Genomic DNA, 24013 nt, shown 5'->3' on the forward strand with positions numbered 1-24013 from the left:
CAATGTCTAACGCATGGCGGTTTGAAACGACCGTTTGAAACTTATATTTTTAACATGTTTATTTTATTTTTTTTTTCCAATAACATATATACATATACAACCAATTCTCGAAATTCTGGCACATAACGTTACAATGTTTCATATTTAAAGTACTTCTTAGGATCCTCGGCCCCACTTGTGGTACAATTTTCCTGTGGAATCGGGAACATGTACTGCAGGTCAATGTCGTACCGTGGCAATTTCTCCCGCAGGAAATTGATCACGTTCTGGGTGAGGGTTGGCTGACGGGATAACATCAATGCCGACAGATACTTCTGGGTTTTGGTCTTCTCGGCGCAGTGCATCACCAGTCCCCAGGACTTGTAGTCGGTGTCGATGACGTAGGTGTTGTAGACTTCTTCATCTGAAACAATCACTCATAATGAGGTTGTTGAGGTTCAAACAAAAAAACCCATCGGAAGCACTTACAGGTCCACTCGGCGTGTATCCAGTGCGCTGGTTGGCTATAGTTTGGTATGACCCAGGTGATGTTACCCTGCTGGAAGTTCTTGAGCGGATCGTCGGAGAAATAGTAGGTGAAGTTCATCGTCACGAAACCATCCGAGTTGCCGAAGGAGCTCTGCATGCAAGAGTACTCCGCCAAAGTTTCCGACGAGGCAAAGTACTGGATTACATACCAGTAGCCCATCATAGAGGTAAGATCGAAGTTGCGCATCGCTCGGACCTGGTTTGAAAATAAAGAAGGAATAACTGAATTAAAAACTCGAGATGGGTTATACACTGCGTTTCACAACTATAGAACCACTCAATTTTTCTGAGTTTCCAGAGATATGTAAGAAGTTGGTTGAATTGAAGTATGTGGTATAGGATATAACAACTATCTTCATTTAAAAGCCTGGCCATTTGAACTTTATTTTTGTGTTCAGGCGAGAAACATTCAAGAACTTAAAGTTCAGTGTTTCACAACTATAGAATCATATGGAAAAACTCTCACTGCTATACAAAATGACGTCAATTTCACATGAATTACAATAAGTTTCTGATTCGCAGGCCATCTTTAGTTCTCAATCAGTTCAAATAACCCATTCGGGATGGTTTCGATTAAGATGCGCCATATTGTAGATGCGTTCTACTCAGAGGATACTGCTCGTTTGAGCTCTTCAAACCGCTCATACTGCTGGTAAGCTGCATCTATTATTCGTACGGTCACTCCGCATAAGTTCTTGATAAGGTTTTGATTTGGTGAACAATCTGTCCAGGTCCAAATCTGAAGCCCCTATTCATTAAACTATGCCCTGACCTTTTGGGTTTTATGAATTAATGACAGATTACCCAAATATCACATTGTTTTTTTTTTTTATGAAAAAACAGCACTAAATGATTCTGAAGTATTTCGTTGCACTTATGACTGTTCATTCGTGTTGATGGTAAGCTATCTGAACCAGGCATTTTTGAAAAAAATCTCCCCAAACCATAAAAATCCCATCTCCAAAGCTGCGGGTACAATAACTAATGTGGAAGCTAATCCCATGAGTTTCCCTGTTTCAGGAGAACTTCTCTGATAAAAAGAAATTCAATTTGGATAGAATTTCTTCATAACAGAAGGACTTGCGGAACGTGTCATGTAATTTTTCAACTCGTAACTTTGCAGAAGGCAGTTTAATGGTTTGAGGGAAATATTTTCATAAAGGCCTGGTTCAGATAGCCTTTCATCAACACGAATGCACGGTCAGAAGTGCAATAAAGTACTTCAGAGTCATTTACTTTTGTTGACGTGGGACTACGTCTAACCGGAATGTATGGGGGGTAAAATGAAAACCTAAACACAGAACAAGCAGGAAAAAATGAAAGATTTCGAATGCTTATAACTCGAACATTTCTTACTGGATCGGAAAGATGTTTGCATCAATTGATAGGGAATATTTCCACGCATCTATCGCAACCAACGAAATGTTATTTTTCATTAGATAAACAATTGAATAACTGTAAAATATTAGGCGTTATCAAAACGCCCCAACTGCCTCGTTTTGATTGGCCCGATTTACGGTTTCCCTAACACAGCCATCAAAACCAAGCTAAACCAAGGTGCCTGGAGGGAATCGGAATTTCAAATTCATGCAAATCGGGGGTATTTTTGTTCCTGGTTCATCAAACGTTTGATAATTCTTCAATACATATATTTTTTGTCCTAGGCATCATACCCTACGTAAAAGGTCTGTCATTAAATTTACTTGTAACGAAGAACATTCTATCACAATGCATGAATTGACTTTACATGGCCTTTGTTCAATCTTTTTCCTCACAAAGCAAATATATTGAATTCAATTGAATTTGGAAACTGTTTCATTCAATCAAGAATTTAATCAATACAAACGAATGATTGCTAAGCTAAGGTAGTCCCACGTCAACCTTGCGGTTATATCATAGATATAACCCACCCATTTTTTTTTGCATCAAAAACACCATGATAATTTGGTAATTTGACATCAATTCATAAAATCCGGAAGGTCATAACATGGTTTGATGGATAGGGGCTTCAAATTCTGGGCTGGTCATCTTGTTTACTAAATCAAATCCCTGTCCCGGATTTAAGCCGTAAACGTGAATTCTTGGAAACATACATTTATGAAACATACAAATACGTTGTGGTAGAGCGGTTTTTATCTCATAAATCAACGTTTTATTTTCGGATACACAATACAGAATCGAAAAAAAGTACCTTCGCAGCGAAGTTGAAAATATTTACCAGACCTATAAATACATTGCAGGTTGCATTTTCTCCCAATAATGACAACTGAGAAAACTCGCGGAATATCATTGTTCAACCCTATTTTCGCAAACGATTTTGCAACCACTTTAAGAAAACTCGTTATACTTTTACATAGAATATTCATTTGAAAGGGAGAATTCTATTTTCATTCATGTTGTTCCAGAAGATGTGCTAATTTTTTTCCGCCCCATAAAAGTACATGTTATGCAGCAAAAAGGTATTTCTAACGTTGCTAATTTGTATATTTTAATCTAATTAGCTCTACAGAGCCTTATATTTTTGTTTTACACCTACTATTCTAAAAATTAAATTCATTACCCGTGTATATTAAATGTTGAAATCCACCACTTTTTGTTTTCCGTTTTGTTTATATTTGCTTCAATGTCCCGAAATTCAGGAGAGAGAGAGAGAGTGAGAGAGAGAGAGACTGACTAAATTGATTTCCTTCCTTGTTTGTATTAGAGAGGCTAATGAAGTTCCGAGCAGGCAACGGCTTATATACAGATTTGTGTGATTTCAATAGCCTGTTTTCAAAGCAATTTTTAAGCTATTTAAACAGTTTTCAGGATGAATAAGTAGCAAGCATATAACTTTTGGACATTGTATCTGTTGTATAAAAGGATTACCATACCACTTCGTTGAGCTGGAGAAGAATTGTTAACGCTCAAAGTAGGAATCGATTCCTTCTCGAGATTACCCAGTGCAAATAATACCACCATCCCCACGATTAAATCTTCGATCGAATGCGGCATTCGTGAACAAATGATATTGTAACTGCTTCCTTTACCGAACAATGAGGTTTCTTTGATATAGAGAAATATTCTCTACCACATATCGAACATTTCGTATTCTCCGCTAACAAATCCATAGGCAATGGCTCCATTCGTACGCAATTTGTATCGAATTATCTTCGTTACTTTTATAAACGCTCCGTTCAGTCCGATGACAGAAATGAAATGGGATTGGGAGAAAAGAGCATAGTTTCTAGCGAACGTGCGAGACTATTCCCCAGTCATATCGCAATCACAACTAAATGGTTTTCCGAGCGGGCACTAGTTTGTATGAAGGGTCACCCATTAGCGACTTTACAGGTTTTTTTTTCTTCGTATGAACGAACCCTTAAAACATTTTCATGATCTGTCGATACCAAAACGTTAATCAAAATCAACATTTTCATCATGGTGAAGTACGCAAACGAGCAACGCTTAATAATTATTAAAAATTACTACCGAAATGCGGAGACGGTGATTGCAACTTTGAGAGCGCTTACTTCAACTTTCGGCCGTAATAATCGTCCCAGTCGATAGGCTTTGCATAGTTTAATAACCAAATTTGTGTCTACATTTTCGCTGTTGGATGTTCCCATGGCATCGCGTTCTCAAGAATTGGGCATCTCCCGAACCTTATTGTGGCGTATTGTGCGAAAAGATCTTGGGCTACTTCCTTACAAGATAAAATTGACTCGAGAATTGAAACTACTTGACCATATGAAGCGACGAAACTTCTCCGATTGGGCTCTGGCGAATCTTGAAGAAGGACTGTTATGCTATCGCGACATGTTGGAAGACTATTTTTGACCAGAATTGGAAGATCTTAACGTCAATCATATGCGAGAATTCGCATTATTTCGGTTGAAATGTGTGGCCGAGCAGGGGAACAATGGATCCGACGGAAGATCGATGTAAACGGGCCCGTGGTGGTCATATGACCGAAATCGAATTTCATTCTTAAAATGTAAGAGTTGGACTACAAGCAGACCGGTGTGAATTCAGAAACATTTCGAAAAATAAATGAAGTAATAAATATGAATTTAAAGAAATGTTGAATGGTTTCATTGTAGAGATATACGAATGATACAGATAATGCACTGAAAACTAGAGAATGAAATAAGTGAACTATTATTATAAGTTAAACGGTTTAAACATAATAATAATACAGATAATGTATTTAAACCTAAACAAATAATTGGACAAGTAGCAGATAGCAGTTATTACTCCTCTTCCTTCATTATATTAGGACACTGATGAGACTGAATGAGATTGAGACGAAATGAATTGTATGCAAGGTTGTATACACTTCATTTCGTTTTCACCGTGAAGTGACGTTCGTGATCAGGCCCCTCATCAATGCCCTAGAACAGGGGGTTTCAGATTTTTTTTATGGCAGAGCACTTTTTATAGTAAAAACATTTGACGGAGCAACTGCATTTTTTAACCAATTAAACCAATTCTATTTGCATAGAAATAACCCGACTGAGAACAACTCTATTTCAATTGCGTGTCGCAGTTACACGACATCTGACCCGGACTTAACAAGATAGATTACTATATGCCCTGTGAAATTGACTTAATGAATGTTTATTTCAAGGTGGGTTTTCAAGTGGGAGCAATTGCTATAACTTTGCGGAGCACAAATTTCCCGCGGAGCATCATTTGAAAACCCCTGCCCTAGAATAATGAAGGAAGTGATGTGTGATTTTTTTTCTTGTTTTTATAGAAAAATTATGAAGAAGATCTGCTTTTCCGTGCTTTTTTGGTTAGAACACAAAAAAGTCATCTGAACTCATAATACGAATAAATCAAAATATTTATTATAGCATTATCACATTACTACGATACAATTCAACAAGTCATACATCAATCTGTGTTAGGTGCACGATACAGCAATCTTTTAAAAAAGCCTCTGAAGTCGAACATCCAGAATGGCTTCAATTTTAGGCGTTGACGAGCTCTCCCGTCATCGCTGCGTAAAGATGCGACAGAGACCGTTCCGAGCATATTTTCCAAGACGCCCAGAACGTCCAGCATGAATGAGCCATGCATGAGGAACAAACCCGAGGTCAGCATCGAAAAAATACTCTCCAACCGGTCGTGGCTGTGGGACAGATGATTCCGTACGTTGTAATCCACGTTGAGCACCGCGAAAAATCCACACACTACGAATCCAAACCATCCGACGAACGATACTACCGCCTCGGAGACGTAATTGAGCGTGACATTACCCCGGCACAGTGACAAACAGGAGAATGTGGACAGCAGGGCATATCCCAGGTACACTCCGAAAAATAGCATTTCACCACGATACAGTACCGGGTGTTTCACCAGAGCGTACAAATGCACTCCAACGCAAGCGGTACTGCAGATCTTTGTGACCCGAGGTCGTTGCGATAATGGTCACCAGAAATCCGACGAGTCACCAGTAAAAGAGGGAGAACATGTTTTTTGAGTATTGCCGCCAGTAACATTTCTGTATAATTTAATCTACTCACTGCTTCCAAAATATTCATTGATAGTACGGCTTGCTTTTCATGATGAAGATCGTTCTGAGAGGGAATTACTATTTCGCTTTGAATCTCCATTTAGAATGAATTTTCTCGAAATCAGTCCCGACTGTTGAAAATTCATGGCTCACTTCGGTGGAATAAAGGTGATACTCGAGGAGGCCTTCTATAAAGTGCAAATCAAGGTGTTTTAGATGGGTGCGACGATAAACGAAAAGCGAGCACATAAATTATGAAAAGTGCAAATTATCATGTACTGTTTATCGTTACTTCTTTATCAATATTTCACAGAGATAAACAAATTATAGCAAGAATATTTCGAATTTTCTCTGCCATACAATTGAAATACAAATTTCTGCATAACTCAAGAACTAAGCAAGAAAATGGAACCAAAATTGGCATGTGGAGGTTTTAGGGATTAGTTTTATCTTGGTACGACACTCTTCCCCTCTCTAAGGGGAGGCTGTCATACAAATGAAACACAAATTTCTGCATAACTTGGGAGCTAAGCATGCAAATGGGGCCAAATTTCGCATATGGAGGTTTAAGGGTGTAAGAAATGTGTTTATGATGATTTAACACTCCTCCCCTCTCTATAAGAGGGGATCGACCATATAAATGAAACACAACTTTGTGCATAACTCAAGAACTAAGCAAGCAAACGAAACCAAATTGGGTTTGTGGATGTTTTAGGGGGGCAAGAAATATTTTTATTGTGATTCGACACATATAACTCGAGAACTAATCAAGCAAATGGAGCCAAATGCGATGAGATGCGATGGTTTTAAGGGGCAATAAATGTTTCTATAGTGGTACGACACTCTTCCCCCTCTCTAAGGTTGGGGTGGAGGGGCGGATGCCATACAAAAGAAATACAAATTTCTGCATATCCCGAGAACTGATCAAGCAAAGGGGTAAGCGCAAAACTCGAGGAAGGAATCGTCCGATTGAGATGTCATCTTTTTATTATATTTTCTGTATCAAATATGTACTTCATGTAAGGGAGAAACATGTTATTTGCAAGTGATTGAAAAATCTTGAACAAGAATTGTGTCTGAAAATAATTTGATACTACAATGGCGAGTTTTGGTAGAAGTACTAGGAAATTTATAGTAAAAGGAATTTGTAAAGGGTCAATTAGAAGATCAATCAATGGACAGTTCTGCGATTAGACCCATGAACGTTCGCTTAGCAAAAAAAAGTGAATTATTATATATTAAATATAATTGACTATCAGCTCATAACAGTATTAACTTTATACCACTACTCAAAAATTTCAAAATTTCAATTTCTATTTCTCAAAATTTCCAGCAGAACACCGAAGTGAGTTCGGTGTTCTTTGTGCGTTCTCCTCTATGTCCAGATCTTTTTTTGATGTTGCAACATGCGGAATTACTAGTTAATATCCAACAATCTGTTGATTCTGAGATCGTGCAGAACCTTATGGCTGCGGTTGAGGCCAAGGTTCGCGCATTCGGATATAAAGGCGAAATTAATTAAATGAATGATGCCAAAACTACATTTAATTGTTTCTTTTTACTCCCTGAAAATTTGGTGATGTTGTGATGTTGTATGTGTGGATTATAAACGGTACACCCTTTAATATTTACTCCCAAAATTTCGACGAGAGCCTGGTTTAAAGTTTAATACTTATGACCAGGATTGCCAACCATTATTTTCAAAAATCAGGGAGAATAAAAATAAAAATCAGTTGAAATCAGGATATTGTGTTGTCCGAAAAGTTCAAACCGATTTAGGTATAGGCAGACATACATTTATTCAAGTTTATTAGCACAGTTTTGTTCCACGTTCTTTCACCATCTTTCACACAGCATAAAAATGTTATCATCCCAGAGTATGTTTTTATGCTCATCGAAAACTGTTTTATATATAAATGATAGATAGTTCATAGTGTCGAAGTTCGTGTGGTTGAGATAATTTCACAGGGACCGTAACCTGTTTAGTTTAGCTGCTATTCCAGCCAGACTCTAAAATAAATTGTCGCGTTGTCAAAAAACATGAAGTTTGGCTTTACTCTGATGGAACACGATGGCTATCACATTGACTAATTCTGGAAGTTCCTTAAGTTTGTTGCGAGCAGAAGTTGTAGGAATTTATGGTCTGTTTAATTAGTAGAAGTTCATAATAGAGCTTCGAGAATAATGAACAAGTTCAGCGTCGAGATCAATTTCGAAAGATTATGCTAATGATGATGAGTTTTGGTAGAATATCAGGAAATGTATAGACAAAGTTGTAAAGTAAGAATTGGGACTACGTGTTTTCAAAAAACAGCAAGTAATTACTTTCATTCAAAATATAACGATAAATATAACTGCCCTTGGGCGTGCTAATCTGATAGAGTATCATTCTTTCACGCCAACTTCAAGCTTTGTTGACATTTATCAACAGGGTGTCTTCAATAAACCGAATCGCTCCGGAATATATAGATAATAATCAAAAAAAGATTAAACATTATAAAAGTGCGGACTGGAGAACTTTTTTATGTAAGCTATTATGACAATTCTCATTTCCAACCAAAACTTCGTACATTTATTACGGATGATTTTCATTCTAATAAAGTAAAAAGTACAAAATCAGCAATAGTCAGGATCATTTCATAAAAATCAGGAAAAATTAAGTGTTTGTCAGGATATCAGGGAACGTGTCAAAAAGTCTGGGAAATCCTGAAAAATCAGGAAGGTTGGCATCTCTACATACAGCTGTACTAGCGTTGTTCTTCGTTCATGGCTAAATACATGGCTACATTACTTAATGTGTGATCGTTACCAAGACGGGTCTATGGTACTAGGTGAGGCCGTTTCGTCACTAAGATGGTTAGGAGAGCGGTATATGAAAACAGTACGGAAGAAAGTAGAAGGGGAATTATTTGCTTGTAGCGTGAAAGAGACAGACTGATCACGAGCGAGCTTCGGCACTAGCGTATTGTGTTTTGTTTACAAACAAAGCACAGTAGACTTCCAAGATGGCTGAAGAGTGGTTTTAGCAAGTTGGCCCACCTTAGGATATACTTCTAGGCGCCTTGATCGTTACGTAACAAAATTCCATTTTCATTCCTGAATAAATTCGACGTGATGGTAAAACACTCATGTAGCGAAAAATACCCCAAAAAATTACTCGATAACAATGAGAACCTTCTGCAGACGAAAATTTACATCAAGCTGCTCCCTGTAGATTATTTTTTGTTTTTATCAATAAATTTAACAAAAAGCCAGCTAAGTGTACACATTTAGTGTAACAGGTATTGATACACTGTATTGCAAGTTTGTATATCATTGAAATTCAAAATAAAAATGTAATTTAATAATAATACAGGAGTGTTCGTCTTTCCCGACTTTCCCCTATTAAGTCCGCAAACTCCCAAATCGACGAAGCGGAATGAATACAATATCAAGTACAATTGTTTGCTCGTCACGTAAAGACATCCTTAGACTTTTTGCAGATAGTGAAAACGGCAGGAACTGCCGCATTGAACGAAGGAGTAGTTATTTTTGTGTAAATCAACATCAATTTCTACCAGTTCATGGTCTTCTCAGCTAAACGCCAGATGGTTTGAAAGCACCAATCCCAACAGATGTGAGCATTAATTTTCCATCTCCGTTTGTTCGAAATTCTATGAACTTGTCGAAAGTTCTTCCGAAGTCACTACTCGCATATAAAGAACTTTCGTCTGAACATTTGATTCCGACCTGGGCAGATATCTGATTTTTTTACGTTGATATTCTCATTTCTTTAAAAAAAGCTAAAAAATTTTCAAACGACTTTTACTTTGTGTACAGATTAGCGTTACGTAACATGAGGGGGAGGGGGTTCGTCTTGCTTTACCTTTTGTTACATAGGGGGGTGGGGAGGGGGGAGAGGGGGTCCAAAAACCTCATTTTTAGCGTTACGTAATTTGTGAACGACGCCTAAGCATTCTTTTAATTGACTTTCTCGTGAAGTAATAACTCAGATTGAAAACTTATTTGTTGTATTTGATAGTTTAGACGTCATGGAACATCAATATTCGGCATTTTTTTCTCTTTGGACCTTCGTGTAAGTAAGACGTGTCATAGTGTTGAGGGATTTTCCTCAATAGCGAGAAGCGCACAGTTTTTATCATGTAGGATATCATATTGAGTATGTTGATAATGTCGAAAATTTTGCAATGAAAGAACCTAGCTCGTTGCCGATTGAGTGTTTCGGAAGGGTACATCCACGCAAACCAGTTCGCGACATCATACCAAGAAATACTGATGGTTCCCTTAATTCCTTTTGAGGTTAATACTGCTCTGTAAGATAATGACTTCTTATTGTATTCAGCTAAATTAAATAAACGAAAGAAGTAAGGCGGCTCGCACACCGGAGCAATAAGCATCTAGCAAACTGCAATACGCAATATGCAACAGGCAACATATTTTGTTGTTCTTCGCATACGAGAGCAATAAAAACCCCTGACATTATGCAAACAATCGGATTAATGTACGAAACTTGTCAAAATACGGGCGATAAGTTGCTCTTCAACCGACACGCCGTGTTGCTAGCGACATGTGTTGCTCTGTAAAGACGACAGCGATATCGTATTGCGTCGGTGTGCGAGATCAACAAAGATTAAATGGAAAAATCCATTGGCGATAATATTGCTTATTGCATGTTGACACTTGCTAGTTGCTTATTGCTCCGGCGTGCGAGCCGCCTAAGGCGACCGATCGATTAATATTTCTGTAGAGAAGGTTTCATCAATAAGATTTTTATGCACATTGTACAATGTACAATGATCATCGAATGAGTAGCGGTGTTTCTAGGGCCACTATCTGTAGTTTTATTTTATTTTAAATTTATGGATTTCTGAACCTCAATTCAAAAGCTATTTTCCTCGAGGGCCTACGTCAAGGTTTCCGTCCGTGCCTGTAGGCACAACCCTTTCTACTTGTTTTACAATGCCGATCTAAACATCCCCTAACAGCAATGAACTCAAGAATGTTGATGTGTTTTAGAATAATATTTTAGCCATCAAGTCAGTTCCCGATATGTTGCATCGAGACAAATTGGATTGTCGTCTCCTTCAAGTAGGGTAACACGGGGTGAGTTGGACATACGGGTAACCCGAAAGTAACAAATATCCGAATGCAACATATACCCGAATGGAAATTTACCCGAATGAACATTTACCCGAATGCGACATTTACCCGAATGAGATGTTTACCCGAAAGAAGAAGGAAAAAATCCTACAAATCAGTTTATGAGTTTTGTCGAGTCTGCTGTTAGGAAGTTACGAAGTAAACTGAGAAATTGTAATGAGGAAATTCGAAAAAGATGTTGAAGACTTCGCTGTGTCATTTTTAGAAATTAGTGTAGGCACCATTGACATGCTGTCTTCTTTCCTTTCCGTATTGCTCTTTAAGACCAAGAGATCATTCAGAAATGAGCATGGGTTATGAAATATTCCGAAAATAAACAGGTAACTTTAACATAAAAATTTTAAAAGAAAATGTGAAAAGAATAGATAAGAAAAAATGGTACTTACGTATTAGCCGCCGCAGCGCAATTTTTATCATGAGTTTATTATTTCGTGACGAAATTTATTTTGAGATCAATGTAATGGGGGCGAAGTCCCCATTTAACGAGGATAAGAAATCGAGGCGGCACCAAGCCGCCGAGGTGACGCAATCCGAGTAGGCCGCCGACCCGCCGTCGGAAGCGGCGGCCTCTCGCAAGCAAACCTGTGTTCCACCGATTGCCCGGTTTGTTTGAAACATAGGAGACGATCCTTTAGTCAGGTCCGACCGAGCGTTAGCGAGCGTCGGACTGCATACGTTTACCTGGTGCATTACGTTTGCCCGGTTAATTATGCATGTCATGCATTTTGATTGCCTGGTTGCAAACGTGATGCACCAGATAAACATATGGCGTCCGACGCTCGTAAACAGGCTGCGTCATCCATAAGAATGGAGGGACTTAATAATACGTTATAAAACTGCAATCTTTCACTTTTCATTATTTTGAAAAGGATTTTATTCAATGCCAGTATTTCTCGAATTGTACTTCCCACGAAAAATACTTTTTGAATGGAAATGAAAGTATGAGACAAATATGATCTTTATATAACACTGATCAGAATTAAATATACAAATACAAATACAAATATAGTAAAATTGGTGTATTATTTGAATATATCCTTCTTTTGGGTAAGTGTCGTTTTCAGGTAGATGTTATATTCGAGTAATTGTTACATTAGGGTAACTGTCGCATTCGGGTAAATGTTACATTCGGGTAAATGTTGCATTCGAGTAATTGTTGCATTCGGATAGCTGTCGCTTTCGGATATTTGTTACATTCGGGTGAATGTCTTTCGGGTAACTGTCATTCGGATGAGTGGGTTTCGGGTAAATGTGACACAATCAATTTGGACCACCCCTTTATCTCAAAAAGTACGACTCAACTTGGATTTTCTAAAATGTCATCTCCTTTTATTGTTGAGCTGTATGTATCTAACGTAGAAACTTTTCGTGTATTGTGCAGTAAAGTTCTGTTCGTCTACAGAAGAGGAACGATTTGATGTATCGAAACTGTAAGTTTGATAACAATAAATGAAATTAATTGCATTTTAATATTTGCATGTTGTGTGGGGTGACATGGACACGTTTCTGTGGGGTGAATTGGTCCTACAGGTTTGAGGCTTTTCTTTGATCTAATTGATTCCAGATGCCGCTGAATTACAAAAAGAGGATGGGCAGACAACGTTGCAAGAAGGAGGAGTTTGAAAGAGCAACGCATGCCATCAAGAGCGGTTTTTCTTTGACCAAGCATCGAAAGGGTTTGAAAATGCTCGAACAACAGTGAAAAAACCCATACAGAATTCGAGGTGGTCTCAATCTAATTTTTCTGGTCTGGAATCTGGTCAAGACACCTGGTATCGATCCCAGAACACTGTTACTGATTGTAACATTATCCCGAAATACTTTACATAAACATAGTATGTAAAGTATGTTTTTTTTCGATGAAACACACAGTGGTCCAAATCACTCCGCATCAAGTTTTAATGTCTAAAAATCATCATTTTTATTTTATGATATATTTGGAAGTTTGAAGGTTCTTATAATGATTAAACATTATTGATTGAGAGAAAACAAGTGAAGCTCAGAGTTCGAGGTGACATTTTCTATTTAGACCGCATTTGTTTGGAAATATTGGGCGATTTGCTCAGGTGGTCCAAATTCCCCCCCTTAACCCCTAATGTTCCTCAAAATGCAGCTTAATATGGTCGTTGTCCTAAATTATGCCAGATTGGAACCAACACGTTTATATTTTGAGAATATGTAGCGCTTAGATATGCTATGCCATGAGAGGTATTCGACGTTGGGCATCCTCTATGGAATCATTACTCTCCTACTTACCCTGGGGCACCGCTCGCTTCTGTTCCGCCTTCTGGCCGCCTCGGAGCTACTCTGGCCAACAATCAAGAGCAGTATGATGAAAAGACTCCAAAGGTTGATTTTGGTGGCCCTTGAAGCACACCGATGACATCTGTTGCGCGCGATCATGCTCTGGTCTAATAGGACCGTTTTCCAAATGTGTTGTTTCCCAGCTGGAACAAATGATAAGACAACTGCGATCAGAGAATAATCTTCACGCAGAAGGAAAATCCACCCTTTCCGATCGTAATTATTATTTACAATGTGTCAAAACTTTCACCACAAAGAAGCAAAGGGGTCCACCTAAAAGCAGGGGACGCGTGAATGGTCAGTAGGCCCGAGTACGCGTCCGAGAGATGAATCGCGAATTCGGTGTGTGTGTGTGCTATCACTGACCGTTGTTATATTTCACCATTTTTTTTCGGGGAGCTCTTTCTCTTGGCATTCCCCTCCGGTGACAGTGGCGGAACGGCTGCTAAAGGTTTCTCTTTTTTCGGCTGAACCCTTCTGGCACTGGCACAGTGCGACGACGACGAAACGCGCTCTGGTAGTGGTCCCAGCAGCGGGTCATGGATTTCACGAAGTGACCACCCAAAACAAGCGAAAAAACGTGCAAATTCTTGCTTCCACAATCGCTTTGGCTCTCACTTTGGCGGTAAACCCCTCCAGGCTTAATTTCGGCTGCTGGGCCGCAGTAGTTAGTGCTTGGTTATCAACCTATGCCATGTGGGCTGATTGTGTCTCACACATCGCGCAGCATCACAGATATTTGCGCTATTATTTTAGTTTCGCATTTCGCTGACGGCGACTGCCGAGAGCTTGTAAATCTGGTTCCAAGTCGTCGTTATCAAATTCGTGCCTAATTTGAAACTACGTGGTGGAGTGAAAAGCCTCTTGGGATCGGACCGAGAGCAACGAGATTAAAAATGTGAACTTTGAGTTGTTGGATTGAGAATGTACCCCAAATACTTCTTTACTATTTGAATCCCACTGATTCACCTGTTTTTCGTAGGAATTTCACCACAGAATTTCAATTTGCGCTTCAGCTAATTCACTTATCCAAGGGGGCACAAAACTACAACGTTTCACTCGAGAACTCGATAAACACTGGCGGTGATTAATCAGTTCCAGAAACGATGCCATCATCTGCTGTATTTCTCCAGTTTAAGTTGTTCTGAGTGCTATATGAAAACGAGAAACGAAGTGCTGCATAAGAAGGAAAAGGAAATATTTGAATGATAAGAGAACGGGCACTCTCTGTAGGGATCGAATGCATAGCGAAATACAGACGAAGGACATATTTATATTGCCAGGCAGAACGAAAACAGAGTTCTTGTATTTGAATCTACACATTCCATGATAATTGAGGAACATCGGGAACGGAGAACTGTTTGTTTTTCTGTTTTGTTTTGAATATTCTATCCGACCCAAAAGCAATCAATTATATTAGTGGTCATAAATGTTTAGTCTTATATTGCAGAAAGCATCCGAATAGTTCTCAGAAAAGTGAGTGTTTGTTTAACTGACTTCTTGAAGATTCAATTTTCCGATTTCGTCAAATAATGCCGAACCTGCTGTAACGATTTTTTTTTTAATGAGACCATAATCACAATGTGTTTGTGTGTACACTGCTTACCATTTGAAGCTTTTATGAATTGGGTCAATCAACAAGTTGGTTTTCGTAACAATTTGATCCTAATGTTAATCAAGCATAAGTTCATATATTTTTTCTCACATCATCTCACACCATTGAAATCTCTGTTTTGAAAATAACACAGGTAAATTGTGAACGGCCGAGCTATTCCCCATGATCGAGCTTTTATATTTACAGGATATGCATAAACGTTCGTTGTCCAAAACTATAAAAATTAAACGAATCCATAATGGTTGAAGTTTCATGATATACTCAAATGGTTACGCGACGGGTTAATTTGGCGGTGAATTACTCTCTAGTAAACTATTCGGATTGCATATTTACATATTTGAGCAAACCAAAATCACCAAAAAACAGCATAAATAGAATTTGGAAGAAACTAAACAGCAATACAAATAACTTTCCGGGCAAAGTTCGTTTTTCACCGTGAGCACTTTGGAAGCATTCTAGACAGGGCCTGATATCTTCGAAGGTGAAAAATGAGGACCTACTCTACTCTCAGTAGCTTCGCTTCGGCTAGAACTGCTTCGGCAGTCACTGTCAACAAGAAGTGAAGTGGCTAAAAAATGATTTGACTAGCGTTGAGAGCGAGGATGACTGATGAACTAGTCTAGTCAGTGGTTATTCTAACTGACGTGATTAATGAAAACAAATCTGCCTCTTCATTCAACTGACTTCAATCTACATTTGTACCCCCCTAGGAACGAAATTATTAGCCGCGTACGCAATCTTATTTTTACGTCCATATAAAGAGAAACGAAAATCTGATCTCTGTTGCAAAAAGTTGATGGGTCTGGGCCTAGGGCACAGACGGGATATTGACATAGGACTGTGATTGTGGGCAGTAAGTGCATTTGAATTGTTTTTTTTCATTGTTCAAAGTCTGTATTTTTTTCCTTTTTGATACATCAAATGGAAACCCTAAAAAACCGTTCCGTGTATACACTTGTATCCTTTAGGAGGAAAATGGGAAAGTGCATTCGAAGAAGTGAAGCGTGTTTCATAGGAAGACATATATGGGGAGCATAATATTAAGATCGCGACTACTCAAGCTATCATAATCTGATATACGTGAGTATACCCTTCAATCTACTAAGTCAGCAGCCAGTTAAACTCATTGATTGCATTTTTCACATAACCAAACAACATGCTCGATATTATGACATCTGGACCACAAATACAAAAATTGTAAGTAGCAAGACCTACACGATAAAAAAGGTGAATTCAGCCCGAATTAATTGGGAAACATACAATACAATAACTGATAAATGCTTATTATCGGTAAATGAAGAATTATTCATTATACGCATCAACTCATTGTGAGCTAACGCCCGAATTTAGGCAAAAAGATTGCTCGTTGCGTCGGGCAGGAAAGCAAGTGGTTAGTGCAATCGAAAAAAAACATACCCATTTTAAAAGTCAAATTGTTAACTTTTTTACTATATTCACTGTTCATGTTCTAAGCCAAAAAATTTTTGGATAAATTTCCTGTCTAATGGTATATAACACAACATATGTCGCAATTACGATTTTGAGTAATATGCGTTTGAAAACTCCTGATGGATCGGTACATTTTTCGTAGTGTGACCCCCCTATACAGAAATCAAAAACATATTCCTGTGTCAAAAAGTGGTTACCCCATTTATGGACGGTTTAGTGTCTATCCATCGTGAACTCAAATAATTAAATATGACTAAAGGTTAGGCTGACCAAATAGTTCAGGAATAAAAATGGAATACGTAAACCAAAAAAAAGTTTTATATTTATTTAAAATATTTTGAAGAATTTTATAGAGTGAATAATACCGCGAATAAATCCAATCAATCAAACATTCTTAGATGTACCCGCTTAGCTTCCTATAACGAAGTAATATTGAGATGCTGAAAAGACTTCGCGCAGAAAATTATGATTTTTGCAAGTTTTATCATAAAATTTGTCAAATTCCCGATGAAAGTTCTGTCACAAAAAATATCATAGCATTTATACCATGACTTTTCTGTTGTCCAAATAACGATAATCATAGAAAAATCCTTTCGACTGATTGCGATACTACCAGGCAAACACAAAATAAAATCAGTAAGCTTCACGAATTCCATACAGTCTAGATATATGTTTCTATATAATTAAAATTAAATATAAATTCTATATTTTCCGCTTGAATTTCATTTCAAGTTTGTTTCTGTTTCCTATTACATGTTTTTATTGATAAAAATGGTAGTCTTATTAATAGTAACGAGTTGTTTTTTTCAAGATTGTCCGGGAAGCTCATTATTGTCTTCCAAATCCCATTTACATTATCTCCATATTCATATAAAAAATATCAATGTGAACCTACTCCCGAATATTTTCATTATAGCTGGTTGGTTATTTGAGTATCAAAAAATTAAAACAATGAAATTAAGCGCTTTGTTTGAGAACAGTTATTGGCAAATATCAAAGAAATTCGTCGAAACAATACAGAAGTGATATAAATAAACAAACGATGTTGATCTAATCGCACTGTTCGAGTTGTAAAAAATGTTGTAATGTCGGATTTTAAATTAGCACAATGTTGCATTCTTGAATCTGATCGAGTCAAATCCTATCGGGTTTCGCGAATGTTGCAACCTTGGATGGCAGAATGTGAAAATTAATCTTGATCGTTCAGATTAGGATATGTCAAATTAGATCGGTTTCTGGAATATGGGTTGATATGTAAAGGGTGTGTCACATCAAATTGCATCACGGAAAAAACGCTGTAGAAATTTAATTTTTAGGAATTATATCTTCAGCTTTCGCTTATAATCAGATAAGAGTGTATAGATCCCGTTGGCCATGCTTCACTGTCAATTTTTCGTAAATTTGGAAAAATGTCGTCGAACGAAAAAGAGCGTCGTGAATTAATCCTGTGCACTCATTTCGAGAATCCGGAGTTGTCACATCGGGACATCGGTAAGATGCTGGGAATCGTCCAATCCACGGTCAGCAGAGTACTAAAACGATACTTCGAGAACCTAACCACCGACCGGAAGGTGAAGAACGGCAAAAATGGATGCTCCGTCAGTGAAAAAGATCACAAGCGCGTAGTTAAGTAGTTTAGACGTGATCCGAGAAGTTCGGTCCGGGATGTCGCCAATAAGCTGAATTTGTCAAGTTCATTCGTCCAGCGGACCAAGCAGCGGGAGGGCCTGCGTACATACAAGGTTCAGAAGGCTCCTAACCGCGACGAAAGGCAAAACATGGTGGGGAAGACGCGAGCCCGGAAGCTGTACACCGAAATGCTGACGAAGCCGCATTGCATGGTAATGGACGACGAAACATACGTCAAAGCGGACTTTTGTCAGCTGCCGGGCCTGTTGTTCTTCTCCGCAGAAGACAAATTCAGCGTTCCGGAGGAGATTCGCAAGCAGAAACTATCCAAGTTTGCCAAAAAGTACATGGTGTGGCAAGCGATCTGCTCTTGCGGAAAGCGGAGCGCCCCCTTCGTGATGACCGGCACGGTAAACGGGCAGGTTTACCTTAAGGAGTGCCTACAGAAGCGCTTACTACCACTATTGAAGCAGTACGAGGGCCCGACCATCTTCTGGCCGGATCTCGCTTCGTGCCACTATTCAAAGGACGTGTTGGAGTGGTACGAAGCCTACGGGGTCACCTTCGTGCCAAAGGAAATGAACCCGCCCAACGCGCCGGAGCTTCGCCCAATAGAGAAATATTGGGCGATTATGAAGCAGGCTCTCCGGAAGAACCCAAAAGTTGTCAAATCGGAGGCGGACTTCAAGAGAAAATGGATTTCTGTTAAAAAAAACTGCAACCTGACGTTGTACAGAACCTTATGGACGGGGTAAAGAGGAAGGTGCGAGCATACGGGCTTGGGCTCGAAGTATGAATAAAAAGAAAATGCCAAAGGTTGTTTAATAGTTTTTATTTTACTGTCTTAAATTTTCAAAAGGATCGGTCTACTGGGCGAATTTCTACAGCGTTTTTTCCGTGATGCAATTTGATGTGACACACAATTTAGTCCATATATTGGAGCGTTTTCCGTACCCGTGCTTCACCAGGTGGTTTACCCATGCTCAAGAACGGTGGTTTTAGATAGGTGTAGCGAATAATGTGGTATGTATCGAGGGTCAATGTCATCAGTAGCAGTATGGACTTTCTAGACGTGGGGATTCCTTTGTAATAGGAGCGTACTACAAAAATTACCAGATATCAATAAAGAAAAACATCATTGAATGAATGACATTGAATGAGACATGATCAAGTTTATTTGATTTAATATGATTTTGTAGAGATGAAATATGAAGTAAAAGTGTTCTTTAACACCTATGCCGTCCAATTGTGCCCCATGGAATTGAGCTTCATGTGGCAGTCTCACGGGTTAACCACGTTCGAATTGCTTTAAGCACAGGATACCGATTCTGAGCTGGGTATATCAAAATGTCGACTGGAACCTTTTTGTTTTGCAATCACTGACCGATTGTTTTTTTCATAAAATGTGCGGATGACGAAGCCCCATGCCGAATAACACGCCCTCAATGTATTCGGTTTTGGCAAGCTCTAGAATACACGTGACCACAGTGCAACTCGGAAGAAATTTCTTTGACGAAAAATCCCCCGACCAGAACGGGAATCGAACCCGAACCCCCGGCATGATAGTGTGTGACGCTAACTACTCGGCCGCGAGAGCACAAACAACTATAGTAATCGAAAATGGGATCTCAAGACAAACACAGATGCATGGCACCGGTCCTACGCCCTGCGTCAATAATGCGGTCTCTATATTTTTATGAGAACACTTTACATATTCTTCACAATTTCAATTTACAGATACAGCATCTCTTCAAAACAAGGACAGTAAATGTTTGAAAGATCACTAATCGATCTAAACCAGGACAGCAATACAAATATTTTTTTCTTTATACTTAAAATACGGTACAAATTTATGAAACGACGGGACAATCAAAGGGGGAAGAGAGAAGTCTAAAATCGTGCTTTTTCTGTCTGCGTGGTATGTGGACAGCCCCAAGCTATACGAACGTGTATTATGCATGCGTCGTATCACACTAGCGTGTTCAACATTTTTGACACTTCGTTCTATAAAGATTTAGCGTGTACAGATTAGCACTAAGGTAGCGCGGGGCAAAGGTGCGCATTGGGCTTTTGGAAACATACAATCATAAAAATCTAGCAATACTGCATTCGTTTAACACAATATTGTACCAGCAGCAGTGTAAACAAGATACATTTCATAACAGTAGCGAACATTATGAGGTAAAAAGTGGTTTGCGTTGCTTAGATCTGATTTACTCAATTTTAGGGCGACTAAAATATTCGAAATAACTAGTAAGTCCGGAAGCACAGTGTCAAGAATTCTTTTATTCTATGGTAGTCTATAATGTGTACTCATTTTTGTAAAAAAAAAATCAAGAGTTTTTAGTAAAAATCGGATAAGTAAAAAAATTGCTCGTTGAGAATTTCTTGGACGACATTTGAACGATTATTGGCGAATAACCAGGTTATTTGGTAACGAGTCGATAAAGGCTGAAACGCATTTTATTATACAATATACAACTGTAAATTCGTGATGCTCTTACAGTTATTTGTAGACTCACTCCTCAAAAAATAATCTTCCCAGCGACGTTGTGTTGTACAACAATCTAAATTCACTAATTATAACTTCAGATTATTCATATTTTACACAAATGGTATTAACTTACAATAAATGCGAACTAAATGTGACTAAATTCACAAACTTTTATATTAAATTTCCAAGCTTAATCTATATAAATAAAAATGATTTGGTGTCCGTTCCTCACGATATATCTCAAGAACGGAGCAACGGATTTGAACAGCCAGTATCAGGATTGAAGCGTCCCAGTTTGCGTCAGGTTTATATACTAGAAAAATTATAAAAACCATTCGGAAAATTTTGGAAAAATGGAAAATAATTTTTTAGCAAGTTTTGTACATCCATATAAAAAAAATGATTTGTTGTCCGTTCCTCACGATTTAACTCAAGAATGGAGCAACGGATTTGAACAGTCAGTATTGGGATTGATTTGTCTCAGTCTGCGTCAGGTGTATATGTCAAAAAAGAAATTATATACTGCGAATGCAGATCGCGAACAGAGAAATAATTTCCGGGAACGTGAGTGTTCGAAATTATATTATTCAGAAATGCAATAGTGGGCGGGACGAAGTTTACCGGGTCAGCTAGTAGGATAATAGGTCTCTTTTCTATAAACGAGTTCTTCGTTTTGATTTTTTATTATTTCTTCTTTGTCATCGTTGGCAATTTCTGATCGTTGACACTTCGCTGTTTTCAATACATTCTGTCGGCTATATACCGGGAATTTGTAACTTTAAGTGCTGAATATTTTTTGTTTTTTTCTCATAGTACTACTATTTTTTTAAAGAAACTACTGTCAATTTTGCTTCAGAAGGGATCTATTTTGAAGGCGGATATATAAATTTAGATGATAAATAAAGTAATAGGAGTACCGGTAAGTTTTTTCGTTTTTTTCAAAAAATAATGCATCATTCTGCGAAAATAGTTAAAATATAATATTCAAAGTATTGCCCATCGCTAGTCACAACTTTTTCCCATCTTTCTGGCAATTCACGGATCCCTTTGCGGAAATAATCGGGCGGTTTGTCGGCTAACCAAGAATCGAATCATTTTTTGACTTCATCAAAATTGGAAAAGTGCTGGTTAACCAGGCCATGTTGCATCGATCGAAAAAGGTAGTAATCGGACGGAGCAATTACTGAAGAATACGGCGGATGGCACTCCCATTTCAGCGTTTCCAAGTATGTTTTGGCCGGTTTCGCGGCATACGGCCGAACATTGTCGTGCTGCAAAATAACTTCATCGTCTCTTTGTTCGTATTGTGGTCGTTTTTCCTTCAGTGCACGGCTCAAACACATCAATTGACATCGGTAAAGGTCCCCCGTAATAGTTTCATTCGGTTTTAGTAGCTCATAGTACACCTAGCTGGTCCCACCCAAATAGACAGCAGAACCTTCTGGCCGTGAATATTCCGCGCGGCCATCGATGTTGATGCATGGTCGAAGTATTGATACGTTGCCCAACGTTTAGGGTTGTCGTAACGAACCCACCTTTCATCGCCAGTAACGATTCGATGCCAAAAAAACTCTTTCTTTTATGCCGTTGGAGCAGTTGTTCGCACGTGAAAAAACGGCATCCGATGTCTCGTGGCTTCAATTCATACGGCACCCAATGTCCTATCTTTGGGATCATTCTCATTCTCATCTCATCTTTTAAACGATCGGATATGGCTTGCTGAGCTACTCCAAGTGTATCTGTAAGTTCTTGTTGCGTTTGTGAGGGATCTTGATCGAGTAAAGCCTCCAATTCTTCATCTTGAAACATTTCTGGCGGTCTGGAACGTTCTTCGTCTTCCAAATCAACATTATCACTTTTAATTGCACGGTTTAACCACGTCTGACACGTTCGCTCAGTCGGAGCATGGTCACCATAAACTTCCACCAAAATGCGATGACTTTCCGCAGCTTTTTTCTTTATATTGAAATAATGAATTAACACTCGACATATTCGAAGTGGCAAAAACTATGTTGTTTACGCTTCGACTTTTTAACATATACTGAAAAAGACGCGCAATGACAGTAGCTTCCCAAAGAATGTCTGGAGATTTGATTCACTGGAATTAAAATCAAGTTACGCCATCTGTTGTAAAACCGAAGAAACTTACCGGTACGGTTTTTTACAAACACAACAAGGGCAAGGACAAGGGTGCCGATGAGAAATCAATCGGAAAAAGAGAGTGAAGATGAACCGCGTTCTCTTGTGAGTAATATAGGAGAAGTGCGTAATACGCACCCCCTAAGCGAGAATGGGTTTATCTTGACCGTGCTCTTAAAATTTAAGGCAACAACTACGTCAGTACGTAGATTAGTTAACCCTCAGTCATCTGTAATCGTTCTGTATTTTAGATACTAAATAACAAAAGTGCTACGAATTTTTTTTTGTAAGGCGCCCAAATTCTAAATTTCCAATCATACGGTGTAAAATGGCCCAGCAGAAGTATAATATGCCCATGAGTTGTTTCTCTCAGAGACTATAAAGCTCAGAGAAACAACTTGTATGAATGAGAGATTCCATCAATCTATTCCCTTCATGTCCACCAGCGAAGAGAAGAAACCGTTCCTCCGGTGAGCGTCTTCTCTCAGTATTCGTGCATTAATTCTCCAGTCCGCGCTCTTGTTTTCCTGCATTCCCTGAGCACATAATATAAATGCCAGATGTGAAGACATGTTTTCGTTCTGAAGACATTTAATTTTGTGAAAAAATACTGAGGTCATTTCAAAGTATGTAAAAACAATTGTTTGTGTAATTTACCGAACATGATTTAGAAATCGTGATGGTTTGCTCATTTTTATTCATTATGATAACATTTGAAGACATTTCTTCGTGCCATGCAGAGATATTCGAAGAAATCATCTGGCATCCTTCACATACAAGCTATTTCTCTCGTGAGAATGTTTACGGTCGAAAGCGAGCAAATTGCCCCGATGGAGGGTATGCCATAATGCCCGATGGTAAGCTGATGCGGAAGATATCAAATTGAGAAAGAAGTGAATCCTTTCTAACCATTTTCTTCATCTGAGATATTCACTGGGAGCTCGACTCAATAAATATGACCCACAGTTATCGCCTCTGAATCGGTTTCAAGCAACAAAAACCTTATAGAAATGATGTAGAAAAGTACATAGAAAATTGCTTTCAAAAAAAATATATTCTTCTTAGTTTTTTAAAGCATGTTACAAATGTAAAATTTGCATGGTAGGATTATATCATTGACTAGCACGGTTTACGAGAAAATCAGGCGGGTCAAATTGCCCGGTAGGCGCGTTTTAGACACATCTCCTCTATAATA

General features: G+C 38.5%; 2 protein-coding genes across 2 annotated transcripts; both read right to left on the reverse strand.

The window, feature by feature from the left end:
• Positions 1-64: 64 nt before the first annotated feature.
• Positions 65-14565, reverse strand: LOC129761953 (apolipoprotein D). Its single transcript, XM_055759814.1, has 4 exons — positions 14462-14565; positions 13445-13635; positions 469-724; positions 65-403 (listed from the first exon to the last, which is right to left on the reverse strand). The coding sequence occupies exons 2-4, from the start codon at positions 13589-13591 to the stop codon at positions 129-131; spliced, it is 678 nt and encodes a 225-aa protein (XP_055615789.1). The 5' UTR covers positions 13592-13635; positions 14462-14565; the 3' UTR covers positions 65-128.
• LOC129761954 (uncharacterized) lies at positions 5395-6177 on the reverse strand. The gene is made up of 2 exons (XM_055759816.1): positions 6039-6177; positions 5395-5913 (listed from the first exon to the last, which is right to left on the reverse strand). Exons 1-2 carry the CDS (start codon positions 6126-6128, stop codon positions 5407-5409), a joined length of 597 nt encoding a protein of 198 aa, XP_055615791.1. The 5' UTR covers positions 6129-6177; the 3' UTR covers positions 5395-5406.
• Positions 14566-24013: the final 9448 nt, after the last annotated feature.

This window comes from Toxorhynchites rutilus, chromosome 1 (assembly GCF_029784135.1).
Source record: "Toxorhynchites rutilus septentrionalis strain SRP chromosome 1, ASM2978413v1, whole genome shotgun sequence".
NCBI classification, from domain to species: Eukaryota; Metazoa; Arthropoda; class Insecta; order Diptera; family Culicidae; genus Toxorhynchites; species Toxorhynchites rutilus.